At 36.7% G+C, this 23,378-nt stretch overlaps 1 protein-coding gene across 4 annotated transcripts in view; it reads left to right on the forward strand.

Moving 5' to 3' along the window:
- Iftap (intraflagellar transport associated protein) overlaps nucleotides 1-23,378 on the forward strand; it is a 73,526-nt gene that overhangs the window by 10,657 nt on the left and 39,491 nt on the right. For 2 of the 4 annotated variants that reach the window (XM_021264333.2, XM_004852011.4), the window contains exons 2-3: nucleotides 1,776-1,881; nucleotides 5,966-6,121. In XM_021264333.2, coding sequence (XP_021119992.1) covers nucleotides 5,989-6,121 — 133 coding nt within the window. In that variant the 5' untranslated portion in view covers nucleotides 1,776-1,881; nucleotides 5,966-5,988. The remainder of the gene's footprint in view (nucleotides 1-1,775; nucleotides 1,882-5,965; nucleotides 6,122-23,378) is intronic. The other 2 variants (XM_021264334.2, XM_004852012.4) reach the window with 2 other exon arrangements.

Genomic DNA, 23,378 nt, shown 5'->3' on the forward strand with positions numbered 1-23,378 from the left:
TTTTAAACTAATCATGGGATGGTTCATTAGAGTCATTTCTGTTGAAAATGTTACATATTCAATATGTAAATTATAACCTCTTTAGGGAAGGAACTAGATCTGTTAAGGCAACAGTTGTGATATCTGTATTCATGGTAACCATGTGCTGAGCCACATTTTAAAATTACGTGCAGTTTTTAGTACAGATATGTTTTCTTTCTTTTCCTTAAGATTTTGTCCTACCTGTAAGACCTGAGTAGAAAATATGTATCCCTTTTAAAACTTTGTAGTCAACATTAATCCCAAAGCTTTGTTTTTTTTAAAATCTCTCCTTGAATAGTTCCTTTAATAGTCACTGCAGAGGGCTGTACTTAGGGGAATTTATATAGAAATATAGATGTTTACACCAACTTATTTGGAGATATTAAAACATTCCATACCTTTTACATGTTAGAAAATGTCAGTAGAACTTTATAACTTGAACTGCAGTGCATTCTTTGAAGCTAGAATCATATGTTTTTATTTCATCTTGATAAAAAAATAATGAAAGGGTTTAGGTTCTTTTCTGTTTTATAAGATATGCATTGTTTCACATGTCTGGCTTCTTCACTATTCCTTTTATCTCTTTGTTTTCTTGGGTGTAATTGTAAATGTCTAAAAAGAAAGCATACATATATGTTCACACTCAAGATGTTTTTTCTGTTTCTGTGGTTTAGAATGCAGTTGAAGGCATAGGTACACCCAACCACAGTGAGTTTACTGCTTTATGTTTAATTTCCTGCTGGCTTCATGTGTACTGTAAAGTTCATAGTCATGGGATCTCATTACTGTTTATGATGAGAGAACTACATGTTACTGCTTGCCAGTAGAGTCATTCATTGCTAAAAACCCCACCTGAAATTTCTTTCCCAGATTCGTTCATTTATTCCATAGGATTGAACTAGGTTAGTGTCAGGTTTCTCTCAACTCAAGACGATCTGAATTTCTGTCAGTGGAGTTCTTTTTCTTTTAATATGATGTAAAAGACATAAAAGAAATTGGAGGATGTAGAATCTTTATAGTTTAGTCAAGGAAGAAGAAATCCATTCATACCCTGTCTTTTCTATCACATACATGAATCTGCAGTTACAGTGCAATTTGATTTTTTGGAGATTTGACGCAAATGTGAAAGGACAGCCAGCCAGTGAAGTACCAAGGGTGACGGTGTCCTTTCCTTAGGCAAGGTGAATTATTTTGATAATATATCATCTTCTTTTCATCATAGCGGTAGATTCTTAGCACACTTTGAGAGAAGACTCATTCAGCGACTTGCTTCTTTAAAGCTTACCATTGTTGTCTCGGAAAGTTGTATTTTGCTTGCCTAAGTTGATGAAGCAGAGTCTTGAAGATCAATATTAAAGATGTGCTAAGACAGTAGTGATAATTTTACATACCATATTTCAGAATGGTGTACGTTCAGAGAGTACACAACATTAATTAGCTTAGATTACTGTTTGTTTCATTCTTTCATTATAGAAAACAGGATTTCCTCCTTATCTCTCAGTGACTTGGTAAGAGAACCAGACTCCTAACCAGGCTCCTGGCCTCTGAGTGGAGTTCAGTTGTCCACGCAGAGTCACGCATGTATCCTGTGTTTCCTTCTGGGGGGCTGTGACTCAAAGTGTTGCTTGTAATGTCACAGTAGATATTTACATACATTTACTTGTCATTACAATATGCTCTGGGTCTTTCATGTGGTACCCAAAGCCTTAAAACAAAAAACCAAACCTAAATAATGTGTCTTTCTTTCCTTTTAGAAAAATATTTCATGGTGAAAACACAAAGGTATGTGAATGGTAACTGAAAAAGCATTACTTCCTTCTAGAAAACCACCAGGATTTACATAAACCACTTGAATGACTCGTAAGTGATTCTCTGCTGTGTCACTCCCTGGAGACCTCTAACATTAAGTTATTTGTGTTATTATAGATTAGGAAAGTTCTAAATTTGACAGTAGATATTTGTTAAACTCTTCAAGTAATAACAGTTTGTGTATTCTAAAAGTCTTTCAAATAATCAGTAAAATTTTGTATTATAACCCTACACATAAAATTAAAGGCCTTTAATTTTAATAATGAAGAGCCTGCTTATGATTTGCCTTTGGTACTATTGAAATACGTTGAGAGTAAATATTCAAAATATGGCAGTTTGAGAATTGAGAAGAGAATTTAAAGGAATTTCTATTACCATTATTAAAATGTCCAGAAGAAGACATTTATAGCAATACAAATCACAGGCTGGCTGCTTTTGTTCAGTATTATTTGTTCCCTGAAGTAGATGCCAGAGATGCTTTGAAGAAGAGAATGATACAATGCACTGTTGGAATTTTGCTAGGGTCTAATGCTGGAAAAGTAGATAGATGTTGAAATTCTTATAAATAATTACATGTCTTACTGATAGTAAAATAATAGCCACCTTTAAGGTTATTTATTGGTATTTATAATCTAGCAACTGCAAGCATAATTTAGTAAGCTTTGCATTGCTGAAGCCTGCCATTGTTACAGATAAATTTGGATAAACTGTTACTGATGATTTTTCATACATCTAATTTTTCAGGTACAAATAGCTCGAAACAATTTCTTTCTCTTGGAGGTAGTACTAGATATGCTTTTCACTTTCACTCAATCTATTATGACACCATGTTTTATCTTGTCTTATAATGCCTGAGGAATTATCTTGATTTATCTTAGGTAAGTATGCATTTAAAGTGAGAATGGTTGCAATCATAAGAAATCTTTGGGCAGACAAAGGGCAGAATATTAAGATTTATTTATCATCATCATCATTATCATCATCACCATCATCATCATCATCTCTAACATTTCTTAAGGCACATCCTCACTTAATCCTTATTACATTCTTGTGAGGTACATGTAGCTTCACAATTAGTTATTTAAAATCCTTTGGTTCGGCTACTTTCCAGAATACACAATGTTTTTGGAGTCTAGAAAGGTAATTAGTGCAGATGCCATATAATATACTGCTCTCCAGTGGGGCCGGGGAAGCACCTCATCTGCAAGGCCATTAGTATTTCTGCAGGCAGATGTGAATAGTTACACTGAACAGAATAAATAAAGACCATAAATACTCTCATGTTAATTCAGATCAGCTCTGGCCACCAAATGAGTTTGAGCCTCATTTTAAGAAAACATTTTTGTCCTTTTCTCAGCTTTTTGGTATTTTGAAATTGAGGTTAAGGAAATAGAAAACTGTACTAATATATAAGCCCTCTTTTTTTTTTTTTGGTACTGGGGATCAAACTTGGGTCCTTGTGCTTGTGCAGCAGGCGGCGAAACCACTGAGCTAAATCCCCAGCCCCTATAAACCCTTTTTATAGAGAAGTAACAGACCTGGAGAAGTCAAGAAACCTGTCCATGGTTATAGTGTAAAGGGCAAAGCAGGGCTATGACTATAGCAGTTTGAAAGACCAGCTAGGTCTATACATACTAAAGTGGTGATGTTTCTATGAGAACTCATTAAATTAAAAAGGTACTCAGCCTCTAGCACCAGAAAAATATTCATTTGTAAAGAATAACACATATAATACTGTGCCATTTTTTGGAAAAATTTCTATTGTTATATATATACATTAAAGAGAATGCATTAGATTCTTGACAGAATACACCTCTGATGGGTAGGATATACAGGGTCATGATAATTAAGAATGTCTTTACATTTTTGCCATATACCCATCTGTGTTATTTGTATTTTTAAATGGTAAATACATGTGTAAAGGAAAAGTGGGAGGAAAAAGCTAATGACAGGTAACAAATTTTTAATGTTGCTTCAGAAAACTAAAAAGCTTGGTGCCCACTGTTCCTGCCACACAGTATGCAGGACCCCTTCTTTTTGTTGTCATTCATGCATTACACTGGCTACTTGGGCAGTGTAATTATTCGTCTGTTTTCTGTAGTTTTCTCAGAGGTACATAAGAATAGCATTTCGTACAGAATGAGTGGAGCTTAGCAAGATGAAATATCACCTGTGGAATATAAAGTTCAAGCTGAGCCAGGGTTAAGGTGTCATGTCTTGGCTGACAGGCAGTTAGTTAGCAATATGCTGAGTGAACTGACAATGTGAAGGGGCCACCAGCAATGTGAATGTTATCTTCAGCTCTGTCATAGGAACACAGTATTTAGAATGTGACAAGGAGTCAGATCTCACTGTATCTAGACCATGGCTGGAGTCATGTCTCCAGTGCTAGATTTCATATATATATATATATATATATATATATATATATATATATATATATATAATTTTATTTTTTTGGTACCGGGGATCGAACTTGGGTCCTTGTGCTTCTGCAGCAGGTGGTGAAACCACTGAGCTAAATCCCTGGCCTGGATTTCATATTTTAAAGGGATGCAAGCAATGTGAAATCTTTTCTAGGCAGAAGGGCTGAGAGAGGGTGAAGGATTTGAAATCATGTCCTGGTGGCACATGTGACATCATCGGGCAAGCTTAGCTGCGTGTTTTGTCAGCTTGTTGCAATATTTCACTCTCTTACCATCTCAAATGAGTAATTTCAGTCCAGTGTTTATAGGCTACCAGTCTCTGCCACATCCTGAGGGCCCAGTGTTTAGGATACAGAGGTGAAAAGATGTAGACTTTGCCTTTCCTGGGCTCTGAGTGTATAAAGGATAAAGCCATGTGCACTCTTTGCAAAAGCTTGACAGATGGCAGCACACAGTTAATCCAGAGGCAGCACAGAAAAATCACAGCTAACTCTTCCTATGGTGATAGGAGATGGGGCGGGACGGGGTGGGTGTCAGGCCTTCAGAGGGAACCTGAACTCTGAGCTGGATTTTGAAAATGAAATATGTTTCAGTGAGTGTCTTTATGAAGTGTGATCAAAAACACAGTGAATGCTGCCCCGGAGTATCATCCGACAGAAAGGCAGGGTCATTAAAACATTATGTTATGCCGTCACCCACCTCATTCACCAGACCAAAATGACCATAACAGGTCATCAGTTCAGGATATCAAGGCAGACAGGACAGCACAAGTAAAGGCATTCACAAAAGAGGACATCCGGAACTGCTTCAGAAAGTGGCAAGAATGATGGGATAAGTGTGTTTGAAGTCAGGGAAAGTATTTTGAGAGGGGTTAATGGCACCGTGTCTTTTACTGTAACAATTTAAAATATTGTTGTATCAGTACATGTTGGGTGTAACATTCACCATACTTTTCGGTTATACTGTCTATTTGAAAGAGTATCAGGTATAAGAAGAATTGATATTATTCAGTGCAGCCTCACAGGCTCAGGATCAGTTGGGGTAGGGTACAGGAAGACAGATTTAGTCTCAATTTAAAAAATTTTTAATAGAGCTGTCCAAAGGTTTTCCCGAGTTTCCAGTCCTCAGTTGTGTTAAAACACAGGTAAGTCATCTTTTTTTTGTCAGCAGTAGTGCAAGAGAGTAGGTCACTTGGGACAGAATGAAGCTAAGGAAGGGTTTAGGGACATAAGTTCTGGGGTCAGACTCCTAGACCTGACTTTTCTACCTTGCTGGCTCTGTGGCCTTAACTGGAGTGATGATAATTAACATTAAATTGCTCAGAACAGCAGCTGGTTCGGGGAGTGCTAAGTAAGTCACTAATAAATATAGGATACCATTGTTGTCAGTGGTGGTTAGTTGGTGTGCTCTTTACAGTTCCTCTTAGCTTGACATTGAAGTTCTAATTGTGCAATTATGTGACAGTATTCTGGTGAATTAAGAAGGTGGTAATGAGGAAACAGAGGCAAAAAACCAAACTGTTGCCATGAACTCAGCAGCAAAGATTTGAGTAAAACTATCTGTAGTTGAACAGGAGTACATTGGTTTAGTATTTCTCTTGCCCTGTCCTTTCTGGGCCTTCCAAGCTTTCCACTGCCCACCCAGAATTATTTTTGGAAGGGCTGATGCTGCACGATTCTCCCTAGCTTGTGTTTTTCTTTATCTTGTAGATAAAGTGGCTTCATGAATAAGAATGCCTGCCCAGATATTGAGATTGGAGATAATGGATGAAGATCAATTAATGGAAGAAGTCTTGGATAAGTTTGTTAATTCTCATGAGCAGACATACGAAGAATTTCTGAGCACTTTCACTCATCTTTCAAAAGGTAAAATGGAGAAATAAACTTTCTACTGCAGTGAAGATAAACATTGTATTATACATTTATTTGTGTCAGTGCTACCTTTTAAGAAAGATTATTTCATTAGCATTCATGCAATTCTTTGATCAGATAATTCTTATTAGGGCATCTGTGACTGATGTGTGTAAATACTAATGCCTTTACACATCAAGGAGCTATATTATGGAGTCAGAGCTATTGAACTTGTTAACTAAAAATATCCTGAGAAATTATTTAATATAATCACTTCATTTTATTTTTTTAAGAAATGCAAATGAGAAGAGTCCTGCTTTTTAAAAGAATGTTTAAAATGTAAACCCTGGACCCATTTGGATCCTGGCATCACCACTTACTGGCTATGTGATCTGGGTGTGCATGACTGTTCATTAAAGGGGAGATACTTCCCATCAATGTTGATAAAGGCTTATTGAGGTAATCCATGGAAAATTTAGCTTAGTGATTAGCACATAATAAGCACTTAGGAGTGCTAAGTATTGTTATTGTTGTGAAGGTCATGATGATGATGATGATGATGATGATGATGATGATTTGATGGTGATTTGATGGTGGTATGATTTCTGTAGATAGGAAATAACACTTTAGACCTGTGGAAATGACCTGGAGCCTAAAGGCCAAACCCATGCTGCCTTTCTTTATGTGTTTTACTTTCCCCACATAGTGCTGATTTTTAAAAAAAATTATTTTATTGGTACATTTTAGGTATACAATATAATGACATTTATCATTGGAAATTTGTACCTTTACATAATCTCTCTTGGATCTTATTTCTCCTCCTTCCCCTGCCCTCCCTTCAACCCCTCCATCCCTCCCTATTTACAAACATTTTGTTTCCATTTTCTCATATTAATTCCATTCCCTTCTTTCCTTTCCCCTACCCCTCCCACTTCCCCTTCCCCTTTGCCCCGTTTCTTCCCATTTCACATTATCTATTATACCTTTTAGTCCTTATTTACACTTTCAGTTTCTCGCACTAGAGAAACTATTTGGTATTTACATGTGTGTCCTATTTATTTCACTTAAGTGTCTCCTCAATGTGCATCCATTTAGCTATAAATGTCTCTAATTTCTCAATTTTTATGGCTGAGTAGTACTCCATTTTAGAAAAGAACCACATTTTCTTTATCCAGTCTCCAGTTGATGGGCATTTGGGCTGCTTCCAAGTTTTAGCTATTACAAATTGTGCTGCTATGAACGTGGGTGCACATATGTCACTGTGATATGATTCTTTTAATTCTTTGGGGAAGATCCCCAGCAGTGGAATAGCGGGGTCAAATGGGACTTCCAGTCCTAGTTCTTTGAGGTATCTCCATACTGATTTCCACAGTGGTCACACCAGTCTACACTCCCACCAGCAGTGGAGCAGGATTCCTCTTTCCCCACAGCCTCACCAGCATTTGTTATTGGTTGATTTCATGATAGCAGCCATACTTTCGGGAGTGAGGTGGAATCTCAGCGTTGTTTTCATTTGCATCTCTCAAATGACCAGTGATGTTGAACCTTTTTTCATGTATTTATTTGCTACTTCTACTTCTTTGTCTGAGAAATGTGTGTTCATTTCAGAGGCCCATTTTCAGATTGAGGCTTTAAATTTGGGAGGTCTGATCTTTTTAAGTTCTTTATAAATTAGAGATATTAGGCCTTTGTCTGAGGAAGAGCAGGGGAAGATTTTTTCCCACATTGTGGGTTGTCTCTTCACACTGCTGGTGATTTCTCTTGCTGTGCAGAAGTTTTTTAATAAGAAGAGATCCCACTTGTTGATTGTGCTAGTTCACGGGCAACTGAGGTTTTGTTCATAAAATCTTTTCCTACACCAATGTCTTCAAGAGTTCTACCTAACTTCTGTCCCAGCTGGTTCAGCGTTTCTATTTTAATATTTAGATCTTTAATCCATTTCGATTTTAGTTTAGTGCATCCAAAAAACTGAAATACCTAGAAATCAACCTAACAAAAGAAATCAAAGACCTCTTCTCTGAAAACTATACCACTCTGAAAAGAGAGATTGAAGATGATATCAGAAAATTGAAAGGCATCCCTTGCTCCTGGGTAGGAAGGATCAACATAGTGAAAATGGCCATACTTCCAAAACTGCTATATAGATTCAATGCAATTCCAATTGAGATCCCAGCAGCATACTTCGCAGACCTTGAGAAAACAATCCAAAAATTCATTTGGAACAAGAAGAGACCCAGAATAGCAAAAGCAATTCTAGGTAACAGAGACATGGCAGAGGGCATCACAATCCCCAACCTGCAACTATACTACAAAGCTACTGTGATTAAAAACAGCATGGTACTGGCACAGAAACAGACCTGAGGACCAGTGGAACAGATTAGAAGACTCAGAAACAACGCCAGACACACTCAGCCATCTCATCTTTGATAAAGGAGCCAAACACCCTCACTGGAGGAAAGATAGACTCTTTAATAAATGGTGCTGGAAAAATTGGGTTTCATCTTGCCAAAGATTAAAACTAGACCTGTATCTCTCACCATGCACTAAACTAGTGTTGATATTTTTAATTAAGTCAACACTTAAAATTTGGATGATTTTACCTGAAAGACTTGATTTGCTTCATTTAATCTGATGGCATGAGATCTGTTACTTATGATTTTCCTCCTGGCAATGTCAGCTGGAGCTCAGGATCCCCAGTCCCATGAGCTCTCTAGCTTGTCATGCTGTCATACTCAGTCTGAAAATAATGTGCATACATTGTGTGGTTTGTTCACCTAAATGGCACTCATGGGCACGAGAGTTGTAATCTTTGTTCTAGGTTCTGCCTCAGATTGTTGTTGGCTTGCTCTCAGCCATGGTCCTTTCTTGGCTATTGATCCACATTCGAGGATCTCCTTGAAGTCACTGCTTCTCCAGCTGTGCATTAGACTCACCTGGAGAGCTTTTGGAATGCACTGGTAGCAGAGCCCACTCTGAAGCTCCTCTTGGGTCAAGAAATTGGTATTTTTTGAAGACTCTTCTGGCAATTCTAATATGTACCCAAGGGTGAGGAGGGGAGGGTCATAATCTTCAAGGTCATGACACTGTTAGGAAACCTAGTCTCATGCTTGTAAGTGTTGATTCATACATTCTAAACAAATATAAAAGAGAAGTAGTTATAATGAACATGCACAGTACAGGTTGAGTCTCCTTCATCTGAAAATCTGAAATCTGAAATGCTTTAATATCTAAAACTTTTTGAGCACCAACATGGTGCTACGGATAGAAAATGCCACTCTTGACTTCATGTGACAAGTCAAAGTCAAAACACCAGTACAGTAAAAAAAGTATTGTGTAACATTATCTTCCAGCTAACATATATATGAAACACAAATGAATTTTATAAATGTGTTGATTTGGGACTCATCCCCAAGATATCTCATTATGTATATGCAGGTATTCCAAAATATGAACAAATCTGAAATTCGAAACACTTCTGGTTGCAAGCACTTTAAAGGATACTCAACCTGTAGAATAACATTGGTATCTATTTTGTTTATACATAAACAACAAAAAAAACCATTGCCTGTAGGTTTTAGTTACACTTATTGGAAATGGAGAATTTAGGATTATCAAACTAACTTTGGGACTGTCTGTGAATGATCTGTTTTGATATGACGTGTAGATGAAATTCATCTTGAGAATAGACGAATCATCTTTAGTTTAAGAATTTGGGTTTAGGAACATGCTTGCTTTTTCTGAGCCTAATGATCAAGTTCCTGTTTTCTGGACTCAAACAAAGATAAAACTGGCAGAATTCATAAATTTTGGTGTGCCAATTTTGAAAATTCAAATTATTTTGGAAATTACTTGTGTGGCTAATTTTATTTTATTTTTATTTTTTATTTTTTTGGTACCGGGGATCGAATTTGAGTCCTTGCACTTACGGGGCAGGCTAAATCCCCAGCCCACTAATTTCATTTTAGTACCCTGGAGTAATGAAAACTTTTTGCCAGAAGTTTGATATTTTAAGGGGTTATACTGTATTTTTTGGGGGGGACAAGAGGTCTAGTCTGGTTTCAGATTCTGGTATGATCATTGCATCCAGAGCAAAAACTGTTGCAGATATGGTGATTTCATTTTGAGTTCAGTACAGAACCCAAAACTGAGCTGAAATAAATGATAACACAAGTCACATAAACTGTATCTCCAAGCACACAAATTGTTTTTTCCTTTCAAAACATCCCTAGGCGCTGGTTCACATTATAAACTAATGACCTGAAAAAATTCCTCTTAAAGCATAAAGAGTTGTGAGTGCAAAAATATGCCTTAAATCAGGAGTGTCCTAGGGCCGGGGATTTAGCTCAGTGGTTTCGCTGCCTGCTGCACAAGCGCAAGGACCTGAGTTCGATCCCTAGTACAAAAAATAAATAAGTAAATAAAAAAAAATCAGGAGTGTCCTCTTTTCCTCTGAAATATTTCAGTACCATCTGAAAAACCAAGTAGGACTTAGGGACACACCTAAGAGTTGAATGATAGCTTAGAGATTTGATCTAGGTTAATATAGTCAGCTCTGTTTGAGAAAAACATTAAGGCTCTTCCTTCAAAGTTCAGATCATGTTCCCCATCTCTTGCCTTCCAGGTCCTTCATTTGTCTCACTGTGTTTGGTTGTTTTGCTGATTTGCCATGAATCTTTTCTCTGTTAAAGTGTTTATCACTATGCATACTTATGTACATTTCCTTAGTAAGTTCAGTTTCTCAAGTCCATTACCATTTCTACTGATTGACTGTTCTATTTATTTTTATAATAGTTATGTGCCAGAATGGTTATGGGATTCATTTTCTTTCCAAGAGTGTTAAAAGGGTCAGTAATCCTATTAAAAATATTTCCCTGGAAAAATTAAATTACAGTCTTATTGAAAGATATTCACATTACTGCTTTAGAATCATAGAAAACAGTGGGAAACTTAATGTGTCAGTGTAATCTCACTGTAGTACATTTTTGTGACCATGTTTTGGGACTTTTTTCTTTTTAAAAAATTTCTAGATTTTTAAACAGTGGTGCATATTTGCTAATAAGTACAATTTTCTATCCATATGTGTAAAGAGACATAGTCTTAGTTTTAAACAGATAGTTATAATTTAATTCTCAGTAGTATCTTCAGTTTAAGAGGATAAATTGAGTTGTAAGATATATGTTAGAAAATCAGAATACAGCTTTTATTTTTTCATTATTGTTAAAGACATTATTATATTGTTGACAGTGTGGATAAAGATAAGTGCTAGGTTTCAATCTTCTGTATCTTAGTTTCTTTGTGAACATAGGTACTTTGTAGAGCTTTCTAAAATACCTGTGGGGAAAAGACTTCTTCTTCTTTGTCACTTTTTTTTTTTTTTTGGTACCGGGGATCGAACTCCAGTCCTTCCGCTTGCAAGGCAGGCGGCAGAACCACTGAGCTAAATCCGTGGCCCTACATTTTTATATTTTACTTAGATTCTAAAAACACAGGTGTGAATACTTATATTTGCTTTTTTTGTTAATGCAGTAATTCATTTATTCCTTTATTGGTTCTTTGAATATCTTGTTATGGTCTAGGTATTATTTTAGGGGCTGAGGATTGAAAAAAAAGTGGAACATAGTTTTTATTCTAAGATCCTTATAGTCCAGTGAGAGATAAACAAGCAAGGAGGAAATTACACTAATGTATAAGTACCAGCTATGGAGATAGACTCTGTGCTATGAGAGATTATAGGAGGGTCCCCCAGCCTGTAGTTGAGGGGAGACAATAAAGGTTCCCCATCAGCTTGCTCCCCTCCCCAGATCACCAGCATCACCCTTAGCAGATACTGTTCTGGCACCAGGCTCTTGGATTTTCAAAAGTATGAGCTAAAGAAACCTCTTTTTATAAAGTATCTAGACTCAGGTATTTTGTTACAGCAACAGGAAACAGGCTCACGATGAGTCTGGGACAACCATGGAAGTGTAACTTGCCTCGTGTCCTGAGACACTGAGAAGAGCATGGGAAGGTTTGACAGAATAGAAGCTGAAGAATGACACATTAAAATGCCTCCATGTCATGGTTTCCATTGTGGTTTTAGTATATATTTTTGTTTTATACAGCTAGACTTTTAAATAGTAAGTCTCCCAGATGAAGATTATATAGCCTTGCTTCAGTAAGATTTATAATTAATAACTTCTGAACTGCTGGAAGAAAAAAGCAATTTCTTTTTAATTTCCTTCCATATCAGGATGACCACATGGTCTAATATTAGAAGCATTTGCTCTGACCTTTTGGAGTGATGGCTACTACTCATGTTGCTCTCACATAGAGATTATCTTGCTAAGAAGCCAGTAACTTAGAAAATGACATTGCATCTTTTCAACTCTATTTTGTTACATATGGCAACACTGGGGCAATGCTATAGAGCTATGGTGTTGAATGCTGAAAGTGGCTTGTTCTCCAAGGGTTCATGTGTTGCAGGATTGGTACCCATTGTGGTGGTACCAAGGTGATGGAACCTTTGAGAGGTGAACTTACTGTGAGGTAGTTAGGTCATTGGATTTGCTGTGCTCAGAAGGGATCAATACTGGTCTATGGAGTGATTTAGTTTCAGTTGCATGAGTTGCTATCTTTTAATGTGATCTTTCCTTGCATTGTTACCCCCATGATGCCATTTGTCCCCAGGCTGTCCCCAGTTCACCAGCATTACTCTCAGCAGATACTGGGCTGGCACCAGGATCTTAATTTTCAAAAGTATGAGCTAAACAAAATTCTTTTTATAAAGTATCTAGACTCAGGTATTTTGTTATAGCAACAAGTAACAGAGTAATACAGGTTATAGTAATTCCAGTTTCTCACCCTTTGTCTCTCTCTATCCTTCTCTTTCTCACATTCATATCCACACACCAACACCCGTACCTATACCCACGGCATTATTGTTTTTGTTGTGTACTTTAGGCTAAATATTTAATTTCTATGAAAGTTTCCTGTTTTTATCAACTATTTAACTTATCATGGTTTGAAAACTGAAATTAATTTACTGTGATTTTATGAGCTTGTTATATTAATTAAATTTCCCATCAGGTAGGGCACTTTGTGTCTGGATGTTCAGGACAAATGGCTATGCTCGTGGCTTTATAAACTGGTGGTGTTCTGGCCTCTGTTAAAAGTTCAAAATCTTAGAGTTTTAAAACACATAAATACATTCCAATTTTTCTTATAGTTTAATAATCTTATGTTGTCATAGAGAATTTAATCTATTATTTACTTTATTCACATTTAATTATTTAAGGAGCTATGCTAATGTTCTACCACCATAACAAATTTCAGGAATATATGGTTACTAGACATTTGTGTTTATATGGTATGCTCTGTCCAATAGAGTCGTTGCGAGCCACATGTGACTGCTGAATGCTTAAATGGTGGCTAGTGCTACCTAGAATCTGGGTTTTAAATTTTATTTACTTTTAGTTAATTTAAAAGTAAGGTTAATAAATGATGGCTCACGTACTGGAAAAATTTTAAAGGTGTTTGGGACAACTTAGGTTTGTGAATCAATATTTTAGATGTAAATGTTATGTGATACAAATATAAATCAGGTATTTCTAATGAAAATTTGGTATCTGAATTGTGATATGCTGTAATTATAAAATATACACTAGATTTTGAAGACTTGGTATAAAAATATAATGTAAAATATCTCAATGACATTTTTATTTTTTAAAATTTTTTAAAAAATCAATTTTATTGGTACATTTCAGGTATACAATATAATGACATTCATCATTGGAAATTTGTACCTTTACATAATCTCTCTTGGTTCTTATTTCTCCCCCTTCCCCTGACTTCCCTTCAACCCCTCCATCCCTCCCTATTTACAAACATTTTGTTTCCGTTTTCTCATATTAATTCCATTCCCTTCTTTCCTTTCCCCTACCTCTCCCACTTCCCCTTCCCCTTTGCCCCTTTTCTTCCTATTTCACATTATCTATTACACCTTTTAGTCCTTATTTACACTTTCAGTTTCTCACACTAGAGAAACTATTTGGTATTTACACATCTGTGCCCTATTTATTTCACTTAAGAGTATCTCCATTTAGCTATAAATGCCTCTAATTTCTCATTTTTTATGGCTGAGTAGTACTCCATTTTAGGAAAACCCCCCACATTTTCTTTATCCAGACTCCAGTTGATGGGCAATTGGGCTGCTTCCAAGTTTTAGCTATTACAAATTGTGCTGCTATGAACATGGGTGCACATATGTCACTGTGGTATGATTCTTTTAATTCTTTGGGGAAGATCCCCAGCAGGGGAATAGCTGGGTCAAATGGGACTTCCAGACCTAGTTCTTTGAGGTATCTCCATACTGATTTCCACAGTGGTCACACCAGTCTACACTCCCACCAGCAGTGGAGCAGGGTTCCTCTTTCCCCACAGCCTCGCCAGCATTTGTTATTGGTTGATTTCATGATAACAGCCATACTTTCAGGAGTGAGGTGGAATCTCAGCGTTGTTTTCATTTGCATCTCTCAAAAGACCAGTGATGTTGAACCTTTTTTCATGTATTTATTTGCTATTTCTACTTCTTTGACTGAGAAATGTCCGTTCATTTCAGATGCTCATTTTTGGATTGGGTCTTTAAATGTGGGAGGTCTGATTTTTTAAAGTTCTTTATAGATTCTAGATAGTAGACTTTTGTCTGAGGTGAAAATTTTTTCCCACATTGTGGGTTGTCTCTTCACACTGTGGTGATTTCTCTTGTTGTGCAGAAGCTTTTTAATGAGAAGAGATCCCACTTTTTGATTGTTTGTGCTAGTTCACGGGCAACTGAGGTTTTGTTCATAAAATCTTTTCCTTATGTAAAGGTGCAAATTTCCAATGATGAATGTCATTATATTGTATACCTAAAATGTACCAATAAAATAAAATAAAAAAAATTTGTTTTCCTACACCAATGCCTTCAAGAGTTCTACCTAACCTCTCTTCCAGCCAGTTCAACATTTCTGTTTTAATATTTAGATCTTTAATCCATTTCGATTTTAGTTTGGTGCATGGTGAGAGATACAGGTCTAGTTTTAATCTTTGTCAAGTTGAAACCCAATTTTTCCAGCACCATTTATTTTCCTCCAGTGAGGGTGTTTGGCTCCTTTGTCGAAGATGAGATGACTGAGTGTGTCTGGAGTTGTTTCTGCATCTTCTAATCTGTTCCACTGGTCCTCAGGTCTGCTTCTTTGCCAGTACCATGCTGTTTTTATCACAGTAGCTTTATAGTACAGTTTCAAGTTGGGGGTTGTGATACCCCCTGCCATGTCTCTGTTGCCTAGAATTGCTTTTGTTCTTCTAGGTCTCTTCTTGTTCCAAATGAATTTTTGGATTGTTTTCTCAAGGTCTGTGGAGTTTGTTTCTGGAACTTCAATTGGGATTGGATTGAATCTATATAGCAGTTTTGGAAGTATGGCCATTTTCACTATGTTGATTCTTCCTAACCAGGAGCAAGGGATGTCTTTCAATTTTCTGATATCTTCTTTAATCTCTCTTTTCAGAGTGGTATAGTTTTCAGAGAAGAGGTCTTTGATTTCTTTTGTTAGGTTGATTCCTAGGTATTTCAGTTTTTTGGATGCTAATGTGAAAGGAATTTTTTGCCTTATTTTTCTCTCAGTGACCCTGTAGTTTGTGTAGAGGAAAGCTATTTATTTTTGTGTGTTGACCTTGTATCCAGCTACTTTACTGAATTTGATTATTAAATCTAGAAGATTTTTGGTGGAGTTCTTGGGGCCTTTTCTATATATAGAGTGTCATGTCATCTGCAAATAATGACAGTTTGACTCCTTCATTTCCTATCTTTATTCCTTTTATTTCTTTCTCTTGTCTAATTGCCATGGCTAATGTTTCCAAAGCTATATTGAACAGCAGTGGTGATAGTGGACATCCTTCTCTTGTTCCTGATTTTAGTGTGAAGGATTTCAGTTTTTGACCATTCAGTATGATATTGGCTGTTGTTGTTTTCTAGATGGCTTTTATCAGATCGAGGTAGGGACAGTCTATTCCAATTTTTTGTAGGGTTTTTATCATAAATGCGTGTTGGATTTTGTCAAATGCTTTTCCTGCATCTCTTGAGATGATCACATGGTTTTTTTCCTTGGCTCTATTGATATAGTGTATTACATTGATTAATTTGCATATGTTGAAGTATCCCTGCTTCCCTGGGATGAATCCCACTTGATCAGGTTGTATGATCTTCTTGATGATCTTCTGCATTCTATTTGCCACTATCTTATTAAGAATTTTTGCATCTATGTTCATTGATGAGATTGGCCTATAGTTCTCTTTTTTGATTGGGTCTTTCTCTGCTTTGGGGATCAAGGTGATGCTTCTTTCCAGGAATGATTTTGGGAGTATTGCTTCCCTTTCAATTTCATTGAAGAGTTTAAGCAGTAGTGGCAGTAGTTCCTCTGTAAATGTCTTGTAGAATTCAGCAGTGAAGCCATCAGGACCTGGACCTTTATTAGTTGGTAAGGTTTTAATTACGTTTTCAATTTTTAGAATTTTTAGGTCTGCTTCCTTCAACTTTGGTAATTCATACATATCTAGGAATCTGTCAATTTCTTCTTCTTTTTCATCTTGTTGGTGTATAGGTTCTCAAAGTAGATACTGATGATCCTCTGGATTTCTGCTGGGTCCATTGTAATTTCATCCGTTTCATTCCTAATTACATGGATTGGGGCCTTTTCTTTCCTTTTTCTGATAAGGTTGGCTAAGGGTTTGTCAATTTTGTTTATTCTTTCAAAGAACCAAGTCTTTGCTTCATTGATTTTTTTGTATTGTTCTCTTAGTCTCCATTGCATTGATTTCTGTTCTGATCTTTATAATTTCCTTCCTTGTATGAGCTTTGGGTTTGTCCTGCTCTTCTTTTTCTGGAAGCCTGAAGTTCAGCATCAGGTTGTTTAATTGGGCTCACTCTGTTTTCCTAATATGAGTATTCACTTCTATGAATTTCCCTTGTAAGACTGCTTTCATTGTGTCCCATAGATTCTAATATGTTGCATTGTCACTGTCATTTAATTGTAGGAACTCTCTGATTTCTCCTTTAATTTCCTTTGTGACCCATTGGTTATTCAGAAGTGTGTTGTTCAATTTCCATGTGTTTATGAAATTCTTATGGTTCTTTTGCTATTGATATCCAATTTCATCGCACTGTGATCTGACAATGTACAAGGGATAACTTCAATTCCTTTGCACTTACTTAAACATGTTCTATGAGTATGTTGTCTATTTTGTAGAAAGAACCATGTGCAACTGAAAAGAATGTGTATTCTGATTTTGTGGGGTGGAACATTCTGTAAACATCTACCCTTGATCTTAGCCAAAAGGCCGAGAAGCGATTCTGTAAACATCTGTTAAGTTCATTTGTTCAAAAGTTTGATTGAGTTTTAGTATTGCTTTGCCTGTTTTTGGTCTAGTTGATCTCTTTGTGACAGTGGGGTACTGAGGTCCCCCACTACTATTGTATTAGTGCTTATTTGATTTTTCATATCCGTTAGTATTTGTTTTATATATTTGGGTGCACTAGTGTTTTTTGCATAGATATTTATGATTGTCATCTCTTCCCCTTGGATTGTTCCCTTTACAAGGATGTAGTGTCCTTCTTCGTCTGTCTCTCTTAATCAGTGTTGGTTTGAAATCCACTTGATCTGCAAAGAGGATAGCTACTCCTGCTTTTTTTTGGGTTCCTGTTGCATGGAGTATTGTTTTCCACCCTTTAACTTTCAGTCTATGTATTTCTTTTTGAATTAAGTGTGTTTCTTGTATGCAGCATATTGTTGGATCTTGCTTCTTGACCCATTCTGCCAGTCTATTTCTTTTGATTGGTGAATTGAGACCATTAAACATTGATGGTTACAACAGATATGTATTGACTTATCATTGTCATGACTTTTTCTTTTTGTTGGATTCTCCCCCTTTGCATTTAATTTCTTGTGCCTGATGGGTTTATTCTGCTGGGCTTCCTGGATTTGTGATCCTCATTGTCTTTTCCTAGGATATTGTCTAAAATGTTTTGGAGTTCTGGTTTTGTATTCATGAAGTTCCTAAGGCGCTCTTTGTCATGAAAGTATCTTATTTCTCCATCAATTTTGAAAGATAGTTTTGCAGGGTGCATCAATCTGGGTTGGAGGTTGTTTTCTTTTAGGGCTTGGAATACATCATTCCAAGCTCTTCTTGCTTTGAGGGTTTTTGTTGATAATTCTGCTGTGGTTCTGATTGGCTTTCCTTTGTATATGATTTGTTTTTTTTCTCTAACTGCTTGTAGAATTTTGTTCTTCTGTTGGGTTTCTGGAATCTTAACTATTATGTTCCTATGTGTAGATTTATTTTGATCAAGGCTAGTTGGAGTCCTATATGTCTCACTTGTCTGTATGTCAAGTTCTTTTCCCCTGCTTGGGAAGTTTTCTGCCATCACTTCTGTGAATAGTTTTTTATGTCATCTGCACTCTCTCCTGTTTCTTCCTTGGCTCTGGTCAGCCTTATGTAATTCTTCTTTGCATCATCTAGCAGCTGCCGGATTGATTTCTTGTGATCCCTTACTATTTTAAAGAAATTTTTCTTTTCCTGGTCACTAACTGCAATCTTATTTTCTATATCTGAAATTCTGTCCTCACCTTGGCTCATTCTGCTGTGTAGACTTTCAGTGGAGTTTTTCATGTCCTGGAAATCTATTTGCATCTGTTTTATGGATTTCATTTGTTTCCTATGTTGGGATTCCATCATGTTCCTGAGCTTCTCTATTTTTTCATCTGTGTCCTCTCTAGATTTATTAATCATGTCTTGCACTATGTGCACAATCTCTGGTGTTAACTGATAAATTATTTCTGATTTCATTTTTTCCAGATCCTCTTTGTTGCCAGTTCAGTGAGTCCAAGTGGTTGAGTATCAGATTGTTCCCTCTTGTTTCCCTTTGCAGTTGCTTTAGGTAATCTGGAAGTCTGGTTTTGAGACTTTACGTGTCTTTTCATTTCAAGGTGGGGGGGGGTCCTACTGGTGCTCATGTGGCTCACCTCCTCCACTTTGGGGGGAGGCTCTGCTCCTCAGGGCTGGGGGGCAGTGGCACGGTGTCCCGGAAGGCTCCTCCCTGGCACTGGGGGTGGCTCTGCTCCTAGGCACTGGGGGCAGTGGTACGAGGGCCTGGAAGTCAATGACATTTTTATATTGACTGTTGAAATGATAATATTTTAGCAAGTTGATTCAAATAAAATGTTATTAAAATTCACTTTTATTCCTTTTAAAATTTTATTTGTTATGCCTACTTGAAAGTTTGATATCACATGTTGTTTGCATTCTATTTCTATTGGGCATTACACTCATAGACCAGTAGTTCTCAAATTTGGCTGCCTATTAGAAGGCTTTTTATAATAGTAAGCTTTTATAAAAACACAGACTTTCAGGTCTATTTTAGGCTAATAAAAGAAGTATATATAGTAAATAAACTAGGAATTTATATATTCCTAAAACTGTACATGTTTCCAATGTACCACTAGTTTTGAAAAACCACTGTTTAGACTACAAATTCTTGTAATGCAGTCCCCTCAAAATCAAGGATAAAATACTACTTTAAGACACCAGATAATCATTTAAGCTAATTTCTGTTTAAATTGTAGAGTTAATGGGAACAGTCCCTTGCTCTTTATTTTAGAATCATTTATGGATATATTCACTTTGCATTTATCTTGAATGACTTATTTAATTGTCATAATGATACAAAGAAATAACAATTACTATTCCTTTTCTTATACTAGGTATTGAACTCAGGGTCTTGACACTGAGCTCTACCCCAATTTTTTTTTTTTTTTTTTAGTTTTTATTTTGACACAAGGTCTTGCTAAGCTTTCTAACTTGCCCAGGCTGGGCTCAAATTTGTGATCCTTTTTCCTCACCCTCCCAGAGTACTGGGATTACAAGTGTGCACCACTACTAACGACTTTTTAGAGCTCAGCAAACTGAATGCCATTGTATATTAGAAACTCCCTGGTGTCATGTGGAGGGTTCAGACACCAGACAGGTGACCATCTGTACCATTGTGTCTTCCACAGATATCTGGCAGTGTGAGATTGTGAGAAAACCACATATTATTGCTGATAGCAGCTAACATTTACTAACTACTAGGTATGCTTAGCACTTCATGTGGATCATCTGAGTCCTTACAGTAGCGTGGGGAGGTGTGTGTGTTACATTTTACTTTTTATTATTTTTATTTTTCCCAATAGCTTGTTGTTGTGGACTGAACTGCGTACTTCTCAAGTTTGTATGTTGGAGCTCTAACTCTAATGTGGACTATATTTGGAGACATATCCCTTAAAAAGGTAGTTAGGATTAAAGGAAGTTAGAGGGTAGGGCTCTACTCCAGTATGACTAGTGTCATCATAAGATGAGAAAGAGAGACACTAAACCAAGCCAAATTAACAGACAAAGCCAAAAAAAAAAAAAAAAAAGCCATAGAAAGCAGAGGGCTCCTGGGAGAAACCAAGCCTTCTGACACCTTGTTCTTGGGCTTCCATCCTCCAGCACTTTGGGAAAATACATTTTTATTTAAAACATCTAGCCAGTAGTGTTTCAATATAGCAAACCAGGCAGCCTCACCCGAGATTGTATAACTAGTTGGTGGTAGAGTTGTACTATAGCCTAGTCAGTGTGGCTCACAGCCTACACCCTGAACTACCTTGTTTTCCACCTTCCTTTCAGTACAGGGCAGTTTTCTCAAGATTGGGGTGACACTGACGTGTGGATAGTATAAGCCTTCAGAAAGGATACCCTACTTCAAACATTTATTCTGTCCTCTTTAGAGTTTCAGCTACACAGGGGCTAGCTTCTCGTGCATTTTGTTCACTTTTATTATTCTAGTGCCTAAAGTGATGACTGATAATGTAGAATGAGTAGATGCTTAATGGACATTTGTTGAATAAATGAAATAAAAAGAAAATAAGAGAAGAATGGAAGACCAGCAGGGGGCTCAGACTCAACCTTGAAGAATATCCACATTTAATGGACAGGCACGAGAAAGAGAGACCACAAAAGAGGTTGTGATGCTCCGTTTGGATTTGATACACTGGGTAACTGGAAACCACAGTGGAATATACAAACACGCAAAAAGCAATATCACACATTTCATGCAAGTTTGAAAGGTAGAGGCAAAGAAGGAGAGAAATATCTAGAGTCGGAGAGAGTAGTAGGAAGCTGAGCAGAAGACACAGGCAGAGTGTAGACCAGGGTAGTGGAGGAGGAAATGGAGAGCAAAGGGCCCATGGAACCCTGCAAGTGAAGAAGTGGCAGACAGCATTTAGTAACAGGTGACTGGTGGAGGAGCAGGGAGAAGAAGGAGTCAAATGAATCACAAATATTCAGCCCAGGAGCAGCTGAGGCCCTCAGAGGCCAGGTGACTTGTTCAAAATTGCACGGTTCTCATTTGCGGAGTCTTTTATTCTTTTTTTCCTTACTGTGTTTATGTTCTGTTGGGAGCTCAGAATCTTGGGTTGGGATTTGGTTTACACTTCTGGATTGATAGATTTTGACTTGTCAGTTCAGGCAAAGGAATATCACTACTCATAACTTGACAACTTCAAAAAAAATGTAATTAAAAATGAAACTGGTGACAGCACATAAAATACCGCATTTCAAAAGTTGACATATTATGGTCCCCAAAGCTGTTTCAATTTGAATGTTAGAAATGCATCTTTAAACCGGGGGTACAAGGAGAGGCTTTTCCCAATTTGAAGAACGAATTTAAACTCTGCTGTAGAAAAATACCACAGAGAAAAATCCAGAGAGCAGCTGGCTTTCTTACCAATTTCGGAGGAGGAAAAAAGAATTTCAGTAGAGCATAAAAACAGCTTTCTCTCATAAAAGAAAACACAACAAGAAAAAGAGTCCTAGCTGTGTAGCCTTGTGGAGTTATTTTCTGTCGAGTATTAAGATAGAGACCAGAGGGCTTAGCATTGTTTTGATACCCTCGCAACTGGCAGATTGCCTGCCGGAGGAAGTTGGGGACAACTGGCCAGCTTTACGCTTCCAGGTGGTTCTTGTGCCACAGATTTTGTGCTGTTGTTAGCAGTCATTTAATTCCCTACTGAATATCGAGTGGTGTTTTTAGTTCACAGCCCATTTGCAGTGTCTTTCTGTTTCCTTTTTTTCGTTAGCCACATTAAGAAAAAAAAAAAAGGACGGCTCGGGAAGCCCTTTGCAAATGTGAATTTAATAGCAAAGAGCACAATCTAAAATAACACAGCAAATAGCAATAAACTGAACACATAGGCATCTGAGATAGTTAACCTTAGGGGGAAATTTGAGAAAACATCCTATGAGAACTTACTAGATGAAAGTACTAGACCATTAAAAAAATTAATCTGGCATCCTAAGAAAGGGAGAAAGGAAGCGGTTGTTACTTTAAAGCTTTTTTATTGATATTTTTTGGTATTGTTGAAAAGAAGTGAAAAAGGACAAGAGAAAAAGCTTGTAGTTTTATAAGGATCATACATTCAGTAGCCATCTGCATGTGACCTCTTTGTCATAACATCAAACATCACATAGGACACTGAAGGAGAAAAAAAATGTATTGAGCAGACTGAACTAATTTATAGCAGACTCTTATGGAAGAGTCATACAGCAATAGTAACATTAACCTGTTGTTTCTCAGTAGAGGGAACATCTGCAAACTGTAATTAAGCAATTTTCATTTGTTTCTCTATTTCTTTTGTTGTCACTAAATCACTACACTGAGGGAACAAATTGACAAATTATGAGACACAGAAAACTGCTGGTTCAGTTGCAGAAGGAAATTTCCCTCCTCCAATTATGACCAATTTTGAGCTGATCGAGCCATTTTTTTTAGATATATTAGCATAAATCTTCAGCTGTGGTTGTTACAATTTATGTTCATTTCAAACATGAATATTTGGTCCATAGATAATCGTTTGTTTTTCGCATCTGCGATAGTTTAGGTGTAATTGGATAAGGAAAGGAAATATATTTGAATATGTACAACATACTGAATTGTAATCACTAAATTTATTTTTGGCAGTGGTGTTAATGCACACTATTTTGCTACAATAAATATCTTTTCTAGTGTGCTTTGTCAGAAAGATAGAAGGATTAAAAATTGATTTGTTTTCAAATAAAATAATCATTTTCTTTAATTCTCTCTGGCTTTTCAATTTACATATGTTATATATGCTCTATTTCATGTGCACATATAAATTGGAGAGTTGGACTTTCATAAGCAAATGGGACTTTAAACTTTTGCAAG

This window comes from Heterocephalus glaber, unplaced genomic scaffold (genome assembly GCF_053883595.1).
Source record: "Heterocephalus glaber isolate CG9 unplaced genomic scaffold, H.glaber_assembly_v1.0 deba00000594, whole genome shotgun sequence".
Taxonomy (NCBI): domain Eukaryota; kingdom Metazoa; phylum Chordata; class Mammalia; order Rodentia; family Bathyergidae; genus Heterocephalus; species Heterocephalus glaber.